At 34.0% G+C, this 19,093-nt stretch overlaps 2 protein-coding genes and 1 pseudogene across 2 annotated transcripts; 2 read left to right on the plus strand and 1 right to left on the minus strand.

Annotated features, from left to right (window-relative positions):
• LOC107694430 (protein phosphatase methylesterase 1-like) lies at positions 1 to 12,417 on the minus strand. The gene is made up of 15 exons (XM_016494121.1): positions 12,140 to 12,417; positions 9,618 to 9,717; positions 9,377 to 9,469; positions 7,859 to 7,916; positions 7,722 to 7,773; positions 7,480 to 7,634; positions 6,278 to 6,368; positions 4,981 to 5,046; positions 4,779 to 4,908; positions 3,007 to 3,130; positions 1,562 to 1,606; positions 1,248 to 1,312; positions 623 to 690; positions 385 to 419; positions 1 to 263 (listed from the first exon to the last, which is right to left on the minus strand). Exons 1-14 carry the CDS (start codon positions 12,256 to 12,258, stop codon positions 395 to 397), a joined length of 1,191 nt encoding a protein of 396 aa, XP_016349607.1. The 5' UTR covers positions 12,259 to 12,417; the 3' UTR covers positions 1 to 263; positions 385 to 394.
• Positions 12,360 to 19,093, plus strand: part of LOC107694409 (protein phosphatase 1K, mitochondrial-like) — a 21,320-nt pseudogene continuing 14,586 nt past the window's right edge.
• On the plus strand, positions 15,612 to 19,038 carry LOC107694429 (uncharacterized). Its single transcript, XM_016494120.1, has 2 exons — positions 15,612 to 15,707; positions 16,758 to 19,038. The coding sequence occupies exon 2, from the start codon at positions 16,832 to 16,834 to the stop codon at positions 18,908 to 18,910; it is 2,079 nt and encodes a 692-aa protein (XP_016349606.1). The 5' UTR covers positions 15,612 to 15,707; positions 16,758 to 16,831; the 3' UTR covers positions 18,911 to 19,038.

Raw genomic sequence — 19,093 nt, forward strand, 5'->3', positions numbered from 1 at the left:
TTGGGGCTAAACATCATCTCATTTACACAGTGTTTCACATCTGTTGCCTTTGATGATGTCACATGATTCCATCTCATTTCAATATTTGAATGTTTCCTGTCAATTAAACTAAAAATTCCGACACGGTTGAATAATGAACATCCAAATCTTTATTCTAAACTCAGGAGAGTGACAGTTGAAATTTAATGGCAAAAATAGCATGTTTTTGCTGGATGTGAAGGATGTTTTGATCTGGTGGAGGTTTCAGGCCTGTTCTGCTTTATCTGAGGGACAAAGACATTCGACTCTGTTCAGTTTGCATGCACAAATGCAGACAGGATAGATAGTTGCCGTACAAACAAATGACAGCAAACATTTACAGACGAGAAAAACAATGTCACTCACTCTCGTGTTTTCACCGCATGAACGGGTACGAAGAACTAAGAGAGAGAGAATGACATGCTGTTTCTATGATGTTTAACATGCTCAAACTTCAGCAGAATTTGATTATTACACCTTTTAATGCATTTTATACTATATATATATATATATATATATATATAGGTAAGTCCTCATAGGTAAGTTGACCAATAAAATTTTTAAAATCGTTTTAGATAGAGTTGTTAATTTGTTATTAACTCACCTTTTAGTTTCGCTGCGTGCTTCGGCAAATTTGTGTCTGATCATAAAACTTGCCAAAGCATCTGCCACCTCAAAAATGCACAAAAATCAAATATTGCATTAAAACGTGCAACAAGAATAACAAAATCATCTGTGCATAATTAATGTTTATACAGATGATTGAGTGAATGCTGAGTGTTCCAAGACTGTTTATTTATTAAAAAAAACAACAGTAAATATTTATTTTTTTAAATAACTCTTTTCTTTGCGAATATTTAATTTAATTTGTAATTTATTTCTGTGATCAGATCTGAATTTTCTCCAGTCTTCAGTGTCACATGATCTTCAGAAATCATTCTAATATGCTGATTTGCTGCTCAAGAAACATTTCTGATTATTATCAATGTTTATGCTGCCCAATTTTTTGTGGAAACTGATATATTTTATTTTTCAGGATTCACAGATGAATAGAAAGGTCAGAAGAGCAGCATTTATTTCAAATAGAAATCTTAGTATCTTTATAAAAGTCTTTACTGTCACTTTTGATCAATTTAATGTATCTGTATAAAAGTATCAATTTCTTAGAAGAAAATCAGTGATCACAAGCTTTTGAATAGAAATGTGGATATTATATAATATACTCTTACTTTATCTGGGATGTCCTCATGCACTGCGTGTCCACAAGGGGGCAGCACCTGCATCATGAATTTACCTACAGAAGCCATAAAAAAAACATTAAATAGAGAATATTAGCATACTAGCACATTACTATTACTATCATTATTCAGGTGAGAACGCTGTGTTGCTTTTCTCAGCGCTGGTCGACCAATCACAGTCATTTGAGATTGTTAGGCATCTTCGAAATCATTTATATAGATTGCTAGGGCAGATTTCAATGTTTGTTATTGTGCAGCTCAATGCATGATTGCTGTCATAGGATACAGTTATTGATCAGACTCACCCTGCATCTGTCCAATGGTCAGGTCTCTGTCCAGTCGATCAATGCCTGAACACAGGACACGTTTCACATTAAACTGACAGAACTGAGCAATTTTGTTGCATAAATGATTCACTTTAGCCATTCAGATCAGCATCATTTGTTTGATTATATGTTGCATTGTTTAGACTGTTCCTTAAAAGGAGGATTACTGTTATGTCTGTTTCATGTGTTTCAGAGGAGTGCTTTGATTGGTCTGTGTCTCTTGCCTGCCAGCAGTAGGAGTTTTGGGACGTTGCAGGACAGAAAGAGGTTCGATATCCCTCTGAACCAGCCGTCCCAGTATTTCTCTGCTTTAGACAGGTCGATTCTCCAGCTGTACACACTGCACGGCTGAAGAACACATGCACATCGATTACGCTTGGTTGTTTGTCATGCACCGTTTGTTCAGTTGCACACGGAGGGGTCAAAGGTTAATAAATGTTAAATATGGGTGTATGTGACCAATAGCAGGATTTCAGTTGTTATGGAAGCCAGTTCCGCCACATAAGAAACAATTCTTGCTTTAGTAGATCGTAATTATGAGATCAGTCAAAATTGGGAATCAAATTTATGAGATAAAAAGGTCATAATTATGATATAAAATTAAAAACTGCATACCAATTCATAATAATGAGAAGTTGAAACTGATTTACCAAGTAGTAATTATGACATTAAAAAGTCTAAATTATAAATTGTCATTGACGAAAATTGACATAGTATGTCATACTTGACTTTTTATCTCAAAATTATAAGTCATTAAAGTCAAAATTATTTAATTATGAGTCAAAATTGGGAGGACAAAAATTATAAGGATGCAAGTCTAAAAATTATGAGATTAAAAACAAAATTGACAAAATAAATCTAAATTATAAGTGTAAACAGTCATAATTATGAGATTAAAAAAAGTCTAAAATTATGATGAAGCTGAAATTGAGAGAAATCAAAATTATTAATTAAAAAATTAGTGTAAAATGAGTGTAAACAGTCATAATTAAGAATTAATTTTTCAGTCATAAAGAAAAATTATGGCATACTAAATTGTAATTATGAGATAGTGAAATGGACTAAAAAAATCTAAATTATGAGGTTTAAAAAAACTAAATTATGAGTAAACAGTCATAATTTTGAGATAAAAAGTTGAAATTATGACATGAAGTTGAAATTGAGATAAATCACAATTATGAGATTAAAATTTGAAGTAAAAAAAACTGTCCAGTCGATCAATGCCTGAACACAGGACACGTTTCACATTAAACTGACAGAACTGAGCAATTTTGTTGCATAAATGATTCACTTTAGCCATTCAGATCAGCATCATTTGTTTGATTATATGTTGCATTGTTTAGACTGTTCCTTAAAAGGAGGATTACTGTTATGTCTGTTTCATGTGTTTCAGAGGAGTGCTTTGATTGGTCTGTGTCTCTTGCCTGCCAGCAGTAGGAGTTTTGGGACGTTGCAGGACAGAAAGAGGTTCGATATCCCTCTGAACCAGCCGTCCCAGTATTTCTCTGCTTTAGACAGGTCGATTCTCCAGCTGTACACACTGCACGGCTGAAGAACACATGCACATCGATTACGCTTGGTTGTTTGTCATGCACCGTTTGTTCAGTTGCACACGGAGGGGTCAAAGGTTAATAAATGTTAAATATGGGTGTATGTGACCAATAGCAGGATTTCAGTTGTTATGGAAGCCAGTTCCGCCACATAAGAAACAATTCTTGCTTTAGTAGATCGTAATTATGAGATCAGTCAAAATTGGGAATCAAATTTATGAGATAAAAAGGTCATAATTATGATATAAAATTAAAAACTGCATACCAATTCATAATAATGAGAAGTTGAAACTGATTTACCAAGTAGTAATTATGACATTAAAAAGTCTAAATTATAAATTGTCATTGACGAAAATTGACATAGTATGTCATACTTGACTTTTTATCTCAAAATTATAAGTCATTAAAGTCAAAATTATTTAATTATGAGTCAAAATTGGGAGGACAAAAATTATAAGGATGCAAGTCTAAAAATTATGAGATTAAAAACAAAATTGACAAAATAAATCTAAATTATAAGTGTAAACAGTCATAATTATGAGATTAAAAAAAGTCTAAAATTATGATGAAGCTGAAATTGAGAGAAATCAAAATTATTAATTAAAAAATTAGTGTAAAATGAGTGTAAACAGTCATAATTAAGAATTAATTTTTCAGTCATAAAGAAAAATTATGGCATACTAAATTGTAATTATGAGATAGTGAAATGGACTAAAAAAATCTAAATTATGAGGTTTAAAAAAACTAAATTATGAGTAAACAGTCATAATTTTGAGATAAAAAGTTGAAATTATGACATGAAGTTGAAATTGAGATAAATCACAATTATGAGATTAAAAATTGAAGTTAAAAAAAAGTTTAAACCGTCATAACTGAGAAAGTAACAATTATGACAGTCATAATTAAGAAAGTCAAAATTATGTCACACTAAATTGTAATTATGAGATACTGAAATGGACAAAAAAAATCTAAATTATGAGGTTTAAAAAAAACAAAATTATGAGTTTAAACGGTCAATTTTGAGATTAAAAATTTTAAATGATGACATGAAGTTGAAATTGAGATAAATCAAGATTATGAGATTAAAAATTGAAGTTAACAAAAAAGTTTAAACAGTCATAATTGAGAGTCAAAATTATGACCGTTGTAATTATGCGATAGTCAAAATTTAGATTTAAAAATTGAAATTGACAAAATTAAATCGAGTGTAAAGAGTCGTAGTTGAGAAAGTCATAATTATGACGAGATAGTCGAAACTGAGATGAAATACTGATGGGTTAAAAAACTAAAATGACAAAAGAAAATCTAAATTATGAGTTTAATTGAAAATAAAAATGGCTAAATTATGACATACTAAGGCATAAATATGAGACAAAAAGTTCTGATTATGTTATGAGAATGAGGATTATGCCACTGTATGTCAACTGGCATGATGTTTTTTCTAATCTGGCACAAATGGGCTTCCATACATCTGCCTTCAATAATGTGTGGTAGTGTATATATAAGGCAACTAATTATTATGTATATACTGTACAGGTAGCATGGTACTTTAACATTCATATACCATAGTATTTACTTGCTACTTCAAAGAATAGCACAGTATTATAATGGCACATATCCAGACGGCCAGTGTTAGAGGAGCTCACCTCTGCTGATGCGCTGCTCTCTGCTTTCTCCGTCACGTAGTTGAGATCGTAAAACTCCTCGTGCCCCTCGGCCACGCTCTCAGTCACCGGACTCACCGGCTCGGCCGAATCGCCTTCCTCCACCTCACACCTGAGAGACACACGCTCGTTCAGTGAGCAAAGCAGTGTGAGGACGAGGAGCGCATGTGTGCTCAGACCCTACCGTCTCACTTGTCCCACCATTGACACTTTAGCAGATTCAAGGTTTCTGATCTGCCCACTCTTTACACTGCAACCAGAAAAGAAACGCATGCTGGAAATTAATACTTTCATTCATAAGGATGCATTGAATTGATCAAAAGTGATATTAAAGACATTTATAATGTTTCAAAAGATTTCTTTTTCAAATAAATGCTGTCATCAAAATCAAATGTGTCACAGTTTCCACAAAAATATTGTGCAGCACAACTGTTTTCAACATTGATAATAATCAGAAATGTTTCTTGAGCAGCAAATCAGCATATTAGAATGATTTCTGACGATCATGTGATGCTGAAGACTGGAGTAATGATGCTGAAAATACAGCTGCGCATCACAGAAATAAATTACAGTTTAACAGATATCCACACAGAAGACAGCTCATTTAAATTGTAATAATATTTCACAGTTTTACTGTTTTTACTGTATTTCTAATCAAGTAAATGCAGCCCTGGTGAGCAGAAGAGACTTCATTCAAAGACATTAAAAAAAAAAAATCATAATGAACCTCATTTATATTTATTTTCTTTCTTTGCTCTGAAAGTTAAAATTGATTAAAAAAAAATATATATATATGGAAAATATTTATGAAAACTATGACATAGTAATATTATGAGATAAAGTCGAAATTTACATAGTAAGTTATAGTTATGATAAAACGCTGTAATTATGAAAAATTGAAATCTAAAAGTTTGAAAAGCTGAAATTGGCATACTAACTTGTAATTGAGATAAAAAGTCATAATTGCAAGATAAAAGGTTGAGATTATAACACATGAAGTTGAAATTATGAGATAAAAGTGAAAACTGATATCCTCATAATTATGAGATAAAAAAAATTAAATTATGAGATAAAAGTCATAATTTAGAGGCTTGGCGGAGATGTGATTTTGTCATGTTCTTGTTGGGGCTTCAACAAGTCATTTCTCTCTGTTTTAGGAGATGGGTTAGTTAGTAGGTTTATGATTTAGCTGTTTACCCAGCAGGAATGTTGTTCCAGATCAACAACAGAAGTTGAAACAAGAGCTAGTCTTACTTTTAGTTTTAGTTTACTTACTACTTTTAAAAGAAAGTGAATGTATTTTGTGATAAAATACCTTTTTTTTCTTTCCTGCTGGATAAAAGCAGGACTGAAGAGGACCTGCACTAAATTTCACTGTAAACCGTTTCTATAGACTGAATTGTTGCAGTGGTCTGTGTGTTGTGTGTTATTTTCATTTCGGATCAGATCAGACTCTCTCTAATAATAATCTGGACGCTGACCTCCATTCAATGGCGTGATCGATGGATTTGAAGGATTTGGGTCGTCCTCTCAGGAAGTTCTGCATGCTGTGCAAGACTTCCATCGCACTGCCTGCGTAAGACGAAGCACACAATCATCAGCATTTCCACACATTCACAGCTAAATCATGCTGTAGACCTACAGAAGACGCTGGGCTGAAGGAAAGCCACTTTATATTTCGGCAGAAACTAGAACGTTTGTACAAATGTTTTCTTAAAGTAAAAAAAAGACATTAAAACATCACAATTCCTTCATTATTTTTAATTTATATATGTGACCCTGGAGCACAGAACCAGTCATAAGGGTTGATTTTTTTGAAATTGAGATGTATACATCATCTATGTATTCATTCAGAAAGCTGAATAAATAAGCTTTCCATTGATGTAAGGTTTGTTAGGATAGGACAATATTTGGCCGAGATACACCTATTTGAAAATCTGGAATCTGAGGGTGCAAAAAAATCAAAATACTGAGAAAATCATCTTTAAAGTTGTTCAAATGAAGTTCTTAGCAATGCATATTACTAATCAAAAATTAAGTTTTGATATATTTACGGTAAGAAATTTACAAAATATCTTCATGGAACATGATCTTAATGTCCTAATGATTTACGGCATAAAAGAAAAATCTATAATTTTGACCCATACAATGTATTTTTGGCTATTGCTACAAATATCCCCCAGCGACTTAACACTGCTTTTGTGCTCCAGGGTCACATATATATTTTTTATTTTTAAATGTAATATTTTATATTTACATTTTTCTCTTTTTATGGAATTTCTTAATTATTATTAGTAGTAGAAGTAATATATATGTATTTTATTTAAGTAAAATACATATATATTAAGTATTTGGCAGAAACTGAGATATTGTAACAGTAGTAGTAGAAATAGTAGTGCTTAGTAATGCTAATGCTTGAATTAATGTTTTCTTAAAATAAAAAAATAAATATTAAAAACCAAGATTCATTATTCATATTATTTTAGTTTATATATTGTTTAATATTTAAATGTAATATTATTCTTTTTATATAAATGTATACATTTTGTATTATTACTGTTGTTACTATTAGTAGAATTGGTAGTAGAAGCGATATTATATGCCTTTGTAATAAGCATTTTAAAATGTTTAAAAAAATGTGACTGTGATGCTGGTTTATGACAGATGATGCAGTGTTTCTCACCCTCCACCACGTCGATGGCCACCAGCCCGACCACAGAGGGCAGCAGCGCACCACCCGCCGCGTGCACCGCGATGGCTCCACCCACATTGTGACCCACCAGGATGATAGGGGGCGGGATCTCGCCATACGTCGCTCGCACCACATTGGCTACGTCTCTGTGAGCACAGGAGGTGATTGGTCAGCTCTGAATACTACAGCCTGTTAATGACATCTCTGTGTGTGTGTGTGTGTGTGTGTTTTACCTGGACATGGTTAGCGTGGAAAGGTCATCGGCGTGCCGGACTTGAGTTACGCCTGTTTGTGATTGTACTAGTCAGATCAGTGCACACGGGTAACTTACAGGTTAAACACTGAACTAAAGCTAGACGTTTGAGCTCACCATGACCCCTGAGATCCATGGCCAAAACCCGACAAGTGACCCGACTGGCCATCGCTGCCTGTTCAGGAGAAACTCATAACTCATCATCAGACATAAATCTAATATTTGAATCGAATTGAAATTGAAGCCTTTATATATAATGCATTAAAGTGTTTTTAATGCATTAATCTCATTATGGTCGGTATGATCTCATTAATAATTCTAACCACAGTTATAATGCATTATAACACTATAATTAGTTACACCTTGAGAAAATATAATGTATGAAAACAATCAGTTTCTATTGGCATGGTTTAGAAAATGTAATTGTGATTTTTTTTTTTTACACTCACAATTCTGATCATTTTTCTCAGGATTGCAAGTTTATTTCTCACAATTCTGACTTTGGATTCATTTTGATATATTTTAAGATTAAAAAAAGTAATAACTTTTATCTCATGGAGGAAAAAAGCTACATTTCAGATGTAACCAAGATTTTGCAAATATTTTAATGCAATATACAATTACTTCTAAAAAATATATAATGCGTTACAATACACGCTAAGAATACTTTTATAATGCATTGTAGATAAAGGCTTCAAGTAAATATTACCAAACATTTTAGTTTGGTCTTAAAATTAATGGTAAGTGTAAAAAAACCCAAAAAGAACAACAAAAAACATACATTTTATTTGAGCTGGTTTCCAAAGCAACATTTCTTGGTATACTAATATAACTAAAACTGAAATAAGAATTAATAAAAACTGTAGACAAAAAATAGGGGGGAGTAACTAATACAAATATATAACTAATAAAAATATATTAAAAAAAACAATAGAAATGTTGAAAATAAACAACAAAATTACTAATAGGTTACAATTTAAAATGAAATTGGCAAATGCAAAATAAAGCAAGTCAAAATATTAAAATAAACTAACAAAAAATGATAAAAACACAACCAAGTTACCAAAATATTAACTAAAATTAAAATGAAAACGTAAAATGCAAAAATAAAAATAATTCAAAATATTTTGTAAAAAAACTAATAAAAATATCAAAAACACAACAAAATTACTAAAACCTTAACTAAATTTAAAAAGAAATACAAAATAGAATGAATTCAAAATATTAAAAACAAAATAACTAATAAAAATGACAAAAACAACAAATTTACTAAAATGTTACATAAAATGTAGAGAAAAACAGAAAAAAAAATAGAATCAAAAACTAATTCAAAATATTTTATATATATATATATATATATATATATATATATATAATAGTAGGCTACACTGCTTCGTTTGGTGTATGTAATAATGCTGCGTTTTATTCAGAGTCACTGATGCATATTATTTGCTTAAAAGTGAATGTTTCTGTGTGACGTCATACACTTACAGTTATAGCTTCTTTAGGTATAGGTTGTTGTTTACATTTATAATTATGTTTATATAGTATGAATAACAGCAGAAAGTTGACAATTCTGACACTGGCTCTGTTCTAAACCAAGATACGGTTTATGTGATAAGTGCGTGTTCGTACCGTAAACACAGCCCAGGACAGGGCCGAGTGTCCTCCTCCGTGAAGCAGAACCAGCAGTGGACCGTCCTGACCGCTCTTATACACACGAAACACGTGCACACACACACCGCAGTCAAGGAGAAACAGTCACACACACGCCTGTAATTATACACACATAAAGCTCTCCGAGTGCGCACCTGTGATCTCAGGTGTGTGTGAGAGTGAGAGTGAGTGTGTGTGAGTGTGTGCGTGTGAAGGATATATCCTTAGTCTCTCCTGACCCGATGACCACGTCGTCCATCATTTCAAAGTATTCGCTCCAGGACACGGGAGAGTAATCTCTCTTAGTGCTCACGCCGTCACTGAAACACAGAGACACAGAGAGTGAAGTTCCAGTCTGAGATCACATTCAGCTTTCAAAGCAGCCTTCAGATTCTGAGTCTCAATGCATCATAACTCAAATCTTTTAGTGCGTGCCACTTTCACTTGGAAAATGTGTGCACATTTGGCAAATAATTACAAAGAAATGTTACACACTGAATTCAAAGTGAAATGTTGATGTAGAAATGCTGAAATAGTGTTTTCTTGTACTCCAATAACTTCAAAACTACATTTTTACATAATTGTATATACTGTTTACCATATTTAATTAGGAATTTGTTAAACTACTGTTCAATAGAGTTAAAAAAAAAAAATAAAAAAATTTATTCAGCAAAGGCGCATTAAATTGATCAAAAGTGACATTAAAGACATTTCTAATGTTACAAATGATTTCTATTTCAAATAAATGCTGTTCTTTTGAACTTTCTATTCATCTGTGAATCCTAAAAACTAAAATATATCACAGTTTCCACAAAAATATTGGGCAGCACAACTGTTTTCAACATTGATAACAATCTTGAGCAGCAGATCAGCATATTAGAATGATTTCTGAAGATCATGTGACACTGAAGACTGGAGTAATGATGCTGAAAATTCAGCTGCGCATCACAGAAATACATTACAGTTTAACAGATATTCACACAGAAAACAGCTGTTTGAAATTGTAATAATATTTCATAATTTTTACTTTAATTTTGACCAAATAAATGCAGCATTGATGAACAAAAAAAGACTTATTTTCAAATCGGTAACATTTTGAACAGTAGTGTAAGTCTAGCATCACTATTATTGAAGTATAACGTATCAAACTTCAGAGTGTTTCATAACTTCAGAGTTATGAATGATTCCTCAAATCATTTTTTTCTGTTACTTGTTTAGGCATTTGAGCTTATAACGCTAATAAATGTATCAAGCAACTGTTTCTCCAATCTGAAGCTTTAATCAACAAGAAATTATTCGGGTTGCGTTTGCTGCCTTTGTTTGATTTTAAATGAGTTTTTGAGTTCATTTAGGGGTTTTCAAGCATTGAAGCACAAGCAAAACCTCAGGTCTAAGCTGGTTATTTATCTTTAGTTATAGAGTCAGAAGACAAGTAAGACTGCATGTACTTAAAGCCAGATCAATTATTTAATGCTCATGGGGTTTTCCAGCTCAGTTGTTTCACTGAAGAATCAGCTTTGTCTCAGATGTTTCTCTGAGAGGGAAATAATGCATTAGGAGAAATAATCAAACACACATGAGTCAGTAGTAGTTAGAGTATAGAGCTATAAAACTGAGATTTCTAGGCTCTTTATTCTCAAAATAAAAACAACTTGAGATTTGAAACAGATCTCTTGTATGACTTCAGCAATTACTGCTAAAATCATCAATAAACTATGTAAGTGACATTTAAGATTTAAATTTTACTTTACCTTTAAATTTAATTTTACGTCTAAAATACGTCTTTTAATTAGATTTTTAATCGCTATATATATTTTTTTTTATAATTTCCTAACAAATATCAGTAACACTTTACAAAAAGGCCCCATAAAAGTTAATGCATTACCTAAAATTAACTAACAATGCCCAGTTCGTTTGTTACAGTATTTATTAATCTTTGTTAACGTTAGTTATTAACAATACAGCAGTTCATTGTCAGTTCAGGCCAATAAAATAATATTAACAAATATAATCAAATCTCTTTTTGAAAATGTTTTACATTTAAAAAGCAATTTTGCACTTACTTTCTTTTCAAAACAAATATGTGTCCCTGCAGCACAAAAGCAGTCTTAAGTCGCTGGGGTATATTTGTAGCAATAGCCAAAAATACATTGTATGGGTCAAAATTATTGAGTTTTCTTTTATGCCAAAAATCATTGGGATATTAAGTAAAGATCATGTTCCATGAAGATATTTTGTAAATTTCCTACCGTAAATATATTAAAACTTAATTTTTGATTAGTAATATGCATTGCTAAGAACTTCATTTGGACAACTTTAAAGATGATTTTCTCAATATTTAGATTTTTTTGCACCCTCAGATTCCAGATTTTCAAATAGCTGTATCTCAGCCAAATATTGTCCTATCCTAACAAACCATACATCAATGAAAGCTTATTTATTCAGACTTCAGATGATGTATAAATCTCAATTTCTAAAAATGGACCCTTATGACTGGTTTTGTGCTCCAGGGTCACATTTTATAGTATTATTTTGTCATCTAGTTCTTTATTCCTGGTTCTGGAGAGCCTCTTTCCTCCAGAGTCTAATTAAAAGCATCTGAATCAACTAGTTAAGGGTTTAATTGTTAATTACAGACAGGAGTGTTGGATCTAAACTCTGCAGGAAGGTTTGTAAGTGTGAATGTTGTAAATGTCCAATGGCTGTTCAGAGTTGTTGTGTGTGAAATGAAAGCAGTCTTACTTCTCTGTGTCGAAGCTCTCCTCCCACATACTGTTGGCCGCGGCGTCGGTGCCGATGATGCTGGGGTCAGAGCTCAGGTGCGAGGAGCGACTCTCAGCGGACGAGCGCTCGGAGGCCATGAGAGAGACAGACAGACAGACAGACGGACGGACGGACGGAGGGAGAGAGAGACGGAGTATGAACACACGGCCAGACTCACGGAGTTAAAGAGCACTGACGCTCAGCACTCGAACCGACAGCAGACAGATGGAGCGGACAGCTGAGCGCACACACGCAGCTGTTTCTGTGAGGAGACAGACTGATAGATATGTGACCCTGGACCACAAAAGTCATAAGGTTCAATTTGTTAAAATTGTTAGGATAGGACAATATTTGGTCGAAATACAACTATTTGAAAATCTGGAATCTGAGGGTGCAAAAAAATCTAAATATTGAGAAAATCATCTTTAAAGTTGTTCAAATGAAGTTCTTAGCAATGCATATTACTAATCAAAAATTAAGTTTAGATATATTTATGGTAGGAAATTTTCAAAATATCTTTATGGACCATGATCTTTACTTAATATCCTAATGATTTTTGTCATAAAAGAAAAATCAATAATTTTGACCCATGCAATTTATTGTTGGCTATTGCTACAAATATATTTTGTAAATATACCCCAGCGACTTAAGACTGCTTTTGTGCTCCAGGGTCACAGAAACTCCTGCATATCTCAATATCTCAATGCCAAAGTCTGCATCAAAAGTCAGAGATCTCAGTATTAGCTCAAATGTTTCTCATCAAAGTCAATGATTTGAGCTGCTTTCCATTCATTTTATAACTTTATACTCTTACTGTATGACTTCAGTGACTTACTGTATGAACTATTGACTCATTTTTGTTTCTATTTTTAGGATGCATATCTGAGAAAAAGAGTTTATGAAATTTTATAAAGCAATATATGTATTGTGTGAGACCTCACTTTTGTCATATACACACATTTAAAATTATATTAACATGTATTTAGAATTTTATAAAATTATAATTTTTTTCATTTTATTATATACGGTGCATTTTTATTATATAATTGTGTATGACAATTATAAAATGTAAAAACAATTATGAAGTGTGTGTATGCAATGCGCATTTATATATTGTAAAATTTAATTTATAAAATTATACAATTGTATGTTTTTTAATTTTATTATATAATATGGATTGGATGAGACTTATACATGTGTGTGTCTAAAAGTGTCATGCAATGTATATTTTGTTATAAAATTTAATTTTATAAAATTACATGTATTATTTGACTATATCATTTTAATGTATTTCATTATTTGGATTTGTAAGTATTATATAAAATATTATATAATACACACACACACATATATATATATATATATATGCATTTTTATTATATAATTGTGTATGACAATTATAAAATGTAAAAACAATTATGAAGTGTGTGTATGCAATGCGCATTTATATATTGTAAAATTTAATTTATAAAATTATACAATTGTATGTTTTTTAATTTTATTATATAATATGGATTGGATGAGACTTATACATGTGTGTGTCTAAAAGTGTCATGCAATGTATATTTTGTTATAAAATTTAATTTTATAAAATTACATGTATTATTTGACTATATCATTTTAATGTATTTCATTATTTGGATTTGTAAGTATTATATAAAATATTATATAATACACACACACACATATATATATATATATATATATATTTGTTCATTATTCTTCTTGAGAAATATAGAAACTGCTGTGATCTGTGATATGCTGTGGGCTCCAGTGTTTTGAGAGTAATCCGTCTCACTTTACTAACCATCAGCTCAGGTGCGGGTGACAGTCATTACCGGTTACTAGGCGACCAAAGCCCTGCCATTGTACCATCAACAACTTTAATATGACAGATAAAGTCGATTTAATGAGATCCAAACAGACTGGCTAAATGCCAACGTGTATGGATTCGTAAGGTGGTATTTAAGTACTAAATTCAACGTTTGCTTCAAGCCAGACTTTTGAGGGCAGTTCAAAAAAATACAAATTAAAAATAATAATTTTTATGTCAAGTATGTGACCCTGGAGCACAAAAGCAGTCTTAAGTCGCTGGGGTGTATTTGTAGCACTACCCAACAATACATTGTATGGGTCAAAATTATACATTTTTCTTTTATGCTAAAAATCATTAGGATATTAAGTAAAGATCATGTTCCATGAAGATATTTTGTAAATTTCCTACCGTAAATATATTAAAACTTATTTTTTGATTAGTAATATGCATTGCTAAGAACTTCATTTGGACAAAAGTGAAGTCTCACACAATACACATATTGCTTTATAAAATTGCAACTCTTTTTCTCAGACATTTCCTAAAAATAGAAACAAAAATGAGTCAGTAGTTCATACAGTAAGTCACTGAAGTCATACAGTAAGAGTATAAAGTTATAAAATGAATGGAAAGCAGCTCAAATCATTGACTTTGATGAGAAACATTTGAGCTAATACTGAGATCTCTGACTTTTGATGCAGACTTTGGCATTGAGATATTGAGATATGCAGGAGTTTCTATTTGCTCTGCATTTAGTCCTTTAAACAGCTAGGAGAAATGTACATAGCAGATATGTGACCCTGGAGCACAAAAGCAGTGTTAAGTCGCTGGGGTATATCTGTAGCAATAGCCAAAAATACATTGTATGGGTCAAAATGATCGATTTTTCTTTTATGCCAAAAATCATTAGGATATTAAGTAAAGATCATGTTCCATGAAGATATTTAGTAAATTTCCTACCGTAAATATATCAAAACTTAATTTTTGATTAGTAATATGCATTGCTAAGAACTTCATTTGAACAACTTTAAAGATGATTTTCTCAGTGTTTAGATTTGTTTGCTCCCTCAGATTCCAGATTTTCAAATAGCTGTATCTCAGCCAAATATTGTCTGATCCTAACAAACCATACATCAATGGAAAGCGTATTTATTCCGCTTTCAGATGATGTATAAATCTCAATCTCGAAAAAATGCCCCTTAAGACTGGTTTTGTGCTCCATATTGATCTTAAGTTGTAAATGTGAATGTGATTGGAACATGTTTGTGTTTTATAAGGATTTTAAAACACATTCTAGTCTATTGAAATTAGATATGTAACGTTATTTATTAAATAAATAAATGATTTTAAACTTCCGTTTACAAAATTAAATCCAGTCTATAGCGCTATGTAATAAAATGCAGATACATTGATGAGATGCAATAGAGATGCAATTGCTTTCTGGCGATTTCCCAGGTGAGAAAGCAAAGAAACGTGGCAGTGTAACGCCCACATCTCTAAAATGCCAGTTGATGTTTTGGAAAAATGAGATGCACGTCAAACTAAATCGATACGTGAGCTGTATTCCGTCCGTGCGTGCGTGCGTCATCCTCTGCAGAACTGAGCGTCGTCTCGTCATGTATTCAAGCGTGAGAGGGAGCACACTTCACAGCTACAGCATCCGCGAACTGAAGCTCATTCAGAGCAGCACAGCGTCTTGGCCATGTCTGGGTTCGGTATGGGAGGCATTAAATAGTGAGTATGATTGTGCGTTAAATTTATTAAGAACTCGTTTGTGTAGTTCGTTAATAACGGATAGTGTTTACTTGTGTTGTGGTGTTGTGTGTAGTTAAGGGCGTCGCATGTAAATTAGAATCTCTGAACCGAATTAAATGTTACATTATATTAATGTAAACGGAGAATTAAAACCGAAATACTGAACTAAAATATAGAGAAGAATAAGAGATTTTTTTTTTTTTTTTTCAACAGCCGCAGCCTAACCTAGTTAGACAGGTCTGTTTTTCATGGTTTTGGATAGGCTACTTCTTAAACTGGCCTAAATTAGTTTTTTCTCTTTTCTTTATTTTTTTTCCAGCAGGGAATTTGAGCATTTAAGTTTATTATTAATTTATGTAGTTTCTTTGGTTCTATTTTCACAAGTGGCACATTTTTAAAAACTGTTTGCACGTAAAACAGCCATCATTCAAAACTTTCTTCCATTAGGGCTTTAAGTGTTGTAATTGTTCTCTTGCGAAAATTAACCATGGTATTATTATAGTAAAAGCGTAGTAACTTTTTTGGCGTATTGATTAACATTTGTATAACCAGTTTTACTACAAATACCATGGTTAAACTATGGTTAGTGTAGCAAAACCATGGATAATTTGTGGTTACCATGATTTAGCTATAGTAACCATGTTTTTTTAGTTTAATTGAGATAAAACCATGATTATTTTTTCGTAAGGGTTGGTCACCACAGTGCAACAGGATTATCTTTTCAGTATGGTAAATGTACAGATCAGTTCAATATGCATGATAAATGTAGCCTACAGTTGTTACTCTAGGAGTGCATTTACAGTACCTAACTGATCTGACATAAAATACATAGTTTCCATAATCCTGTCTTTCCAATGTCAATTAAAATGTTTGATCAATGAACACATGACAATGAAAATTAAACACTTGTGAAAATAGCATTAAAGCCAGAAAAAAATGTGTCCTTAAAATATAATTTATTTTTTTTTAATAAGGTTTATTATTTTATCAAAATATTTTTAAAAATGTGTTGTTGTTGTTTCAACACAGATGTGTCACATCCACAACTAGGACATCACTAAATCAGATTGTGACTATTAGATCCTTCAACTATTATTGGTTTCATGGAATCCCGACCTGCTTTCCTTCATTCCCCTGGAAATAATGAAGCCAAGGCATGCTGGGAATCTGAGTCCCAGCACAGAAAGGGAAACCACTCTCCTGGAACCAGGACAAGACTTGGAGAGAATCATGGGATTGAAGTACAAGCTAAAGAGCAGGAGGAGAGATCCACCTCCAGGGAATCCGCCGGCCATGTGAAAACACTAAAACACAATGCATTAGCCACCGCTGCTATTCCAGCCGCAGAACTGCTCCCTGCATCCACAGCTGCATCAAAAATACCCACCATGCACTCAGCGACAACCAAGCAGGTCACTGCGGGAAAAGCCAGTTCAACTGCTACGACTAAAACGGCATCTAAAAAAACAACCAAAACAACTGCACTTGGAGTGGAGGTCTTAAGTTTATCCAGCCAAACTGGACCCAGTGGGACAAAACCAAGATCCCCAGATGTGAGCCATGAGAAGAAGCTACAAGCGAGTGCAAAAGCATTTCCCAATAACATGCAAAAAACTGCCTCAGCATCTCATATCATGGGCTCCACAGACTCCCCACAAAAGACGCTTCAAAAAACATCGTCTGCTTCCCAGATTTCCTCAACCGACTCTCCCAAGAGTATCAACCGGACTCTCTCGCACATTCCTAGAGCTACGTCCAGCCCCAAACTTAAACCGCCCTATCCTGCGTCTCTCAAAGTGGACAAAACCGAGCGGAATAGAAGAGTCACAAGCAAAGAGGGACTGCTGTCGACGAATTCTCCAAAAGATAAAATGATTGACATATTGGTGGAGAGCAACCTGCAACTGGGGACGAAAGCAGCAATGGGGGAGAGCCCTCAGGGACGAAAGGAGCAAGAGATAAAGAGCGGGAACGAGAGAGAAGCAGAGATGCTAAGAGACGAAATAAAAGACGCTGTCCTTCTGGGACACAGTTTTGGAGGAAGTGACGTCATCTCAAACTTGAAAGGTTGCAAAGAAATGTCCTCTCTGTCATTGTATAGTGCCGAAAAGCTGAAAGAGCCAGAAGACAAGACTGACGCATATGTCATGACCCAAGAGAGACATGCAGGAAAGAGTCAGAGGCTCTGGGAAAAGAAGGGAAGGGAGGAAGCAGAGAGCGAGGAGAAGAGGAACACAGGAGAGAGAAAGGGGGAAGCTGAGGTTAAGAATGTCAAAATGGCGACTGAGGTCAAGAAGGATACTGTAATGAATGAAAAGAATAAGATTCCGACACCCAAGAACTTGAAGGATGCAGTGACAATGACAGTCGAAGGTTTCCCAGTGACCGAAATGAAGGATGCAGCACTGCAGGCGGATCTGAAACTGGTGTACGTTGATGTCGAGGTCCAGGCGGTTGTGGAGGTCTACAGCAGATCCACAGTCACGAGCCCAGTCCACAACGTTCAATCTTGTCAGTTGAACCATGAGATTGACCTCAACTCTAAAGCTGGCCTGCACAATGAGCTCAACCCTGACAGCAACTCGGACTCTGATTGGTTGCCGACTGTAGCCTTACTGGACCCCAAACCAACAGGAGCCAAGCCTAGATTTCTAGGTCCACCCCCTTACAAGTCTCCCAATAGCCAGAAACCACTTCAACACATCTGTCAAATAGAGATTGAGCTTCGTAGCCAGTTTCCGCAACCTCTCGGTTCGGTCCCCCCCCAAGTAACTGTCAGTGAATTTGACTCAACTGGTCAATTGTTGCCCGAGGTGGCGGAGAAGACCTCTGGGGACTCCTTGAAGCCACTCAACTCTGGGGGAACAGCAGGGGTGGAAGGAGAAAAGGAGGAGAGCGGTGCACCTCAGGAGATCGTCTGGGATGAGCAGGGAATGACGTGGGAAGTCTATGGAGCGTCGCTGGATATGGAGTCCCTGGGATTTGCCATCCAGAACCACCTGCAGTGTAAGATCCGTGAACATGAGCGGCGTATCGGCACGCTCCGGAAGTCTATATGCCTCTCCGAACAATCGCCTGGAAAGGGCAGGACAGGAAAGAAGAAGAGGAACGTCTTTAGGTCGCTGTTTGCTGGATCTAAGTGCTGCTCAAAACCACGACCCAAAGAGGAAGCAGAAAAGTGACTCATTGTTATGTAAATATATTTTGTAGATGTGCTACACTGGAGAATGTATAGCAAAAATGTCTAAAAATATGTAGCCTACTGTTGCTTCATGGAAGTGTTAGACCAGGAGTCACCAGACTCGGTCCTGGAGGGCCAGTGTCCTGCAGAGTTTAGCTCCAACCCTAATCAAACACACCTGAAC

The sequence above is a fragment of the Sinocyclocheilus anshuiensis genome, unplaced genomic scaffold (assembly GCF_001515605.1).
Source record: "Sinocyclocheilus anshuiensis isolate Anshui unplaced genomic scaffold, SAMN03320099.WGS_v1.1 scaffold1826, whole genome shotgun sequence".
NCBI lineage: Eukaryota > Metazoa > Chordata > Actinopteri > Cypriniformes > Cyprinidae > Sinocyclocheilus > Sinocyclocheilus anshuiensis.